A 5,000-nucleotide genomic window follows, 5' to 3' on the forward strand; every position below is an offset into this window, starting at 1 on the left:
GTCTTCCCCTTCTCACTTCCTGCTCAACATTATCCTAAAGTCCAGTCAAACCTTTCTCACTTCCTGCTAAACATGATCCTAAAGTCCAGTCAAACCCTTCAGCAAGGCTTCCTTATGCTTCCTTTGTAAAGTGCCTCTGTCCCCATAACCAGCACACATACACACACACACACACACACACACACACACACACACACACACACACACACACATACATACACACATACATACACACAGTAAATTCCAGTACAAGTAAAGCCTGCATTGAGATGAAGTGATAAGGATGTGCACCTGACTGGTACTGTTTTCAGTGACACACATCTCAGTAACATGTCAGAGCACTTCAGTGTCCCCTTGTCATCATTTTACAGCAGCGAAGGCCGGTTCAAACCTATATAAAGCATTGCAGTATTGCAGAACATATGCGTGGATCCTGATGACAGCTTGGCCGAGTACTTAGAACTGTCTTGGAATTACTAACACCAAGGGCAGAGCGGGACAGATGCTGAGTACTTAAATACGATATGTAAGTTGCTTATGGTTTAAGATATCTAGTAGATATGTCTGTCAGACTGTCACCACACTGTCTTTTTCTTTGCTGTGAGTCGTCTTGTATTGCTGTGAAGAATCTTAAACTGCTGTGTAGAGTCCCGGAGCTCCTTCTCCCCAACTCGCCATAGAGAGCTCCCCTGATGGAACGGAACACAAACCACGTTGGTGGAACGAACTGCCTAGTACTACCAGAGCAGGGGCGTCCCTCTCTACCTTCAAGAAGCTTTTGAAGACCCAACTCTTCAGAGAGCACCTCCCTTCCTAACTGGCACCTTGACTAGCGCTTAACTTGCACTTACAGCAGTTACATTCCTGCACTTCTTTTTCCTTTCTAGGTCGTTTTTCTAATTCTTATGTAAAGTAGTATTTATTGTTACACCATGTTTTTTATTGCTCCGAGCTTGACTGTTCTCTCCCTTGTACGTCGCTTTGGACAAAAGCGTCTGCTAAATGACTAAATGTAAATGTAAATGTAAACCCAAATCTGCACCGGTGTCACTCGATCTGTCGGCTGTGAATCGTCTTGTATTGCTGTGAAGAATCTTAAACTGCGTGTGTAGAGTCCCGGAGCTCCTTCTCCCCAACTCTCCGCCATAGAGAGCTCCCCTGATGGGACAGAACACAAACCCAAATCTGCACCAGGCGGTGTCACTCGATCTGTCGGCTGCTACGGTTCTCCAGGACCATGGAGCGCCGCTGGGGCTGATAGAAGCAGCTGCTGGGGGTCGTCTCCAGGCGCTGCCCGCTCTTGGGCAGAGTCATTTTGTTGCCCCCCCCTGCGGAACCCCCTCGGAGCACCACCACTGCCTCAGAACCTTTGCCGTTCTCAACGCGTTCCTTAGAGAGAACGTCTGAGGCTTGACTGCTGCTGGTCTTGGCGTCCCGGCGTGATCTGGTCTCTTCCTGGCGATGAGAGGGCTTGTCCCAGAAGCTGGCCGCCCTGCCCAGGCCAGCGGCGGAGACCACCCGGGTGTGGGGCCGGGTGTCAGCGGCAGCGGGGGAGTTCTGGGACGCAGCGGAGGATGGGGCAGCCACGGCGGTCGCGTTGGGGTGGTGGTCCATGATGGGAAAGGGGGGGCTGAATAGAACCAGGCTCTGGGGTCTTGGCCGGCTCCGGAACGAGGGGCGTTGGCGGAGGAGAGAGGAGGCGGAGAGGGGGAGGTGCATCTGGTCGGGGTAGTTCTCCCGAGGCTCGATGTTGGGGGAGCGCTTCCGCAGGCGGACGAGGGACTCCGCTGGCGAGGGAGATGAAGGGGAGCACGGCGCGGCCGGGGTCGGTGATGGTGTTACCCGGGAAACAACAGGCTCACGGTTCTCGCGCTCCTCCTTGGCACGGGAGGACGGGGGAGGATGGTTGCCTGGGGTTGCCGTGGCAGTGCTTCCACATGGCTTCTCCTCGGTTGTCCTGGAATCCTTCCGACCTTCTGGAACTTTCTTCACATCTGAGCTGGCAGACCCCTGTGTGCAGAGAAGTTGTAATACAGGTCACTGACTGCTGTGTTGTGAGGTAAAATGCACTGAAATCCACTCAACAACTCAATCATTTGCATTTATTTGAATGAGGCCAACGCTATCAACGCCAACGCGTCTCTAGAAAGCACAACAGGGAATGATCTGATTCTCTGCAACCATAACCAAAGTCTTAGAGACCATTATTTTGACAAAATACCACAAATATTCCCCTAATATTCAAATATTCCCCTAAATGATCTGGACAGACTCTCAGTTCTACTGGGAGAGAGGGAGGACTGATGTAGACTGGCAGCAAAATATGTATCAGCCTGTCATGAGCTCCACAATAATATGAACCCCCTTTCCCAAATAACTAACATTTAATGTTTAATAATTAACAATGAACCTGTTATATGTTTCTATACCACATTGTTATCACCTATAACTTATTGTTTGTTTTTTATTTATTTATGTTAATTGTGCTTGTACATTTTATGTAAACATGCAAAAACAGAACAATCTCCTGTCCGTCCGTGACCGAGACGGACGGTTCACTTGGTCCCCGGGCGCTGAGAAGCTGCCCACTGCTCCTGGAGGGTCCTGGAGGAAGGATGGTCCGGGATGGGTCAAATGCAGAGCGTACATTTCACAGCGACCTCAGGCCTGCGTGTGTTTGTGTGTGTGTGTCCTGTGTCCCCTCCATAAAATACACGTGTGTGTTGCAGTGTGCAATAAAAGAACTGACTGAAGTCAGCCTTGTTTGTTTTTTGGCATCGTTGTATTGTATGCAGTCATGCCAATAAAGCCTTTTTTGAATTTGAATTTGGATTTGAATGATGGCTGTGAGGTGACTCAGAGGTACGTTGGAGTGAACCATTGAAAATTTAGTTGACCTACCTAACAGGTATTTTTGAAAACAATTCAATCATTTTCATTTATTTGAATCAGGCCAATGCTATTTAATGTTTGTCTCTAGAAAGCACGATGGTTGTGAAGTGACCCAAAAAGCATATTGCATAATGGGCATATTTGCATATTTAAAATGGAGGCTAATTACTGGCACGGAGCTGTACTGGACTTTGGGCGGGATCACTGGTACGGCTTTCGCCTGGCTGGTCCGGATGGTGAGGGGTGCCCGCACAGAGGCCACACCCACCGGAGGCGGGGCTGAGTTTCGTCTGGCTGGGGCGCGGGGGTTGCCTAGAAACAGCTCCAGTTCCTCTGAGAAGGCAGCGCTGCCACCTTCAAAAACACACAATTCAAGTCTTATTCTACTACAGCTCATTATATAGTCATTATATAGTCATATTCTACTACGGCTCATTATATAGTCATATTCAGCTCATTATATAGTCATATTCTACCACAGCTCATTATATAGTCATATTCTACCACAGCTCAACTCAGTTAGAGCTGGGTAACCAAAATGCAATCAGAGCTGACGCAAAAGAAATGTGAGTGAGACAATAGCGTTACATTACCTGTGCTAGTTCGCCAAGTAGCATAGCCAGGATCTCGACCTTCCACAAGGTTACATTGTTTTTTGATGATGGTGGAAAGGTCCAAAACATTCTGCTGAGGAGTCGGCTGGTTTGAAATGTCTCTAATGACTCTATGGTGGGGTGAAAGGTTACCGTGGAGGTCAAAGATGCAGTCAAGGTCACGATCAAGGTCAAGAGAGCAAGGACGGTGGCGGGTGGCAGGGGCGACTGAGGACCTGGAGGGTTTGGTTCCGACCCTTTGCTCTGGGAAGCCGGGGTGCAGTCGAGCTGACTGGTACAGAGACGAGTCATGGGATGCTTGGCGGTGGAACCTTCTCGGAACCAGGGCAGCTGAGGCTGGAACTTTGGGAGCCCACTGTAGTGGGGGATCCTGGGAGTTTTCAGCTTTCCCCTCTGGTTTGAGCGATGGGATGACGGGTGAGGAATTTCTACGGGACGCGGACGCCTCGTTTCTACGGGAGACTGCAGTTGCCCTGGGTGAAGGTCCTGGCATCAGCTGCTCCGTTTCAGGAAGTATCTGAGAGGCAGTTGTCTGGGAAACCCTCGCTGTGTTCTGATTGGCCACATCGCTGAACAGTTTCTCAATGGTTGGCGTGTGCAGGGGGCTGGTCACCCACTGTGTGTGCACCAGATCCTCCCAAGGTTCCACCTGGTCAAGCCCTTTCTCTCTTTCCCTTCCATGTTTCCTTTCCTTCCCTCCACAATGGGGGGGCCCCTCCGCCCTACCCTGTACCCCTACAGACCAGACGTTCTCTTCTTGTCCTCGATCTTCCAGGAGGGTTTCACCCAATTGTCCAATCTTTCCAGGAAACTCTGCCTTATAATCACCAAGGACAACCTGAACAATTGCTGGGGATGGTGGCTCTTGGATGGCTGCCAAGTAATTTGGGCTACCAGTGTTTGAGTCTTTGGCTTTTCCGGCTGCCTCACTTGAAGTCGGAAGTGGTATCGCAGACTCCAACAAAACCGGTTCCTCTTGATGGTCCTTTGTTGATGACTGGGTGTCTGACTGGTTGGTTGTGGAGGTCAGTATTTCCTCAAGGTCATTGAGAATGTCAGTTTCCCTTAGAGCATCCAGTTGTGACAGAGAAGGACCAAGCTCTGACAGGAGAGGGGCGTGACAGGTTGTCCGGCCATCTGGTATCTGAGCTGACTGCTCCATGGAACTCAAGGGGACATTTGTCTTGAGAGATTCAGAGCTTGGTCTGGTAGGTTGAACGGAGGCCAGATTTTCTTCTGGAATGTTCTCCATTATCCGCAACTCATCTTCAGGCCACACTGGATAAACAACGACAAAGAACATCCTGGGTTACTGAGTTTTCTAACAGTTTCTCTCTAATTAGGATTCCTCCGTCAGGAGGAAACCTATTGTTATTGTAGGCTTTCTTCTTCTTATTATTATGTTGGTGCAATGGGAGTCAATGGCAGCCCCTAGAACCGTATGGTAACTTTTTCTGAAATTTGGCACACTCATTAAGGACAGTCCCTTCTTTA

At 49.5% G+C, this 5,000-nt stretch overlaps 1 protein-coding gene across 1 annotated transcript in view; it reads right to left on the bottom strand.

Moving 5' to 3' along the window:
- Positions 1-1,062: 1,062 nt before the first annotated feature.
- arhgap31 (Rho GTPase activating protein 31) overlaps positions 1,063-5,000 on the bottom strand; it is a 23,885-nt gene continuing 19,947 nt past the window's right edge. The window contains exons 12-14 of the mRNA XM_031571298.2: positions 3,486-4,784; positions 3,062-3,246; positions 1,063-2,010 (exon numbers count right to left, since the gene is read on the bottom strand). Coding sequence (XP_031427158.1) covers positions 1,201-2,010; positions 3,062-3,246; positions 3,486-4,784 — 2,294 coding nt within the window. The 3' untranslated portion in view covers positions 1,063-1,200. The remainder of the gene's footprint in view (positions 2,011-3,061; positions 3,247-3,485; positions 4,785-5,000) is intronic.

This window comes from Clupea harengus, chromosome 8 (assembly GCF_900700415.2).
Source record: "Clupea harengus chromosome 8, Ch_v2.0.2, whole genome shotgun sequence".
NCBI classification, from domain to species: domain Eukaryota; kingdom Metazoa; phylum Chordata; class Actinopteri; order Clupeiformes; family Clupeidae; genus Clupea; species Clupea harengus.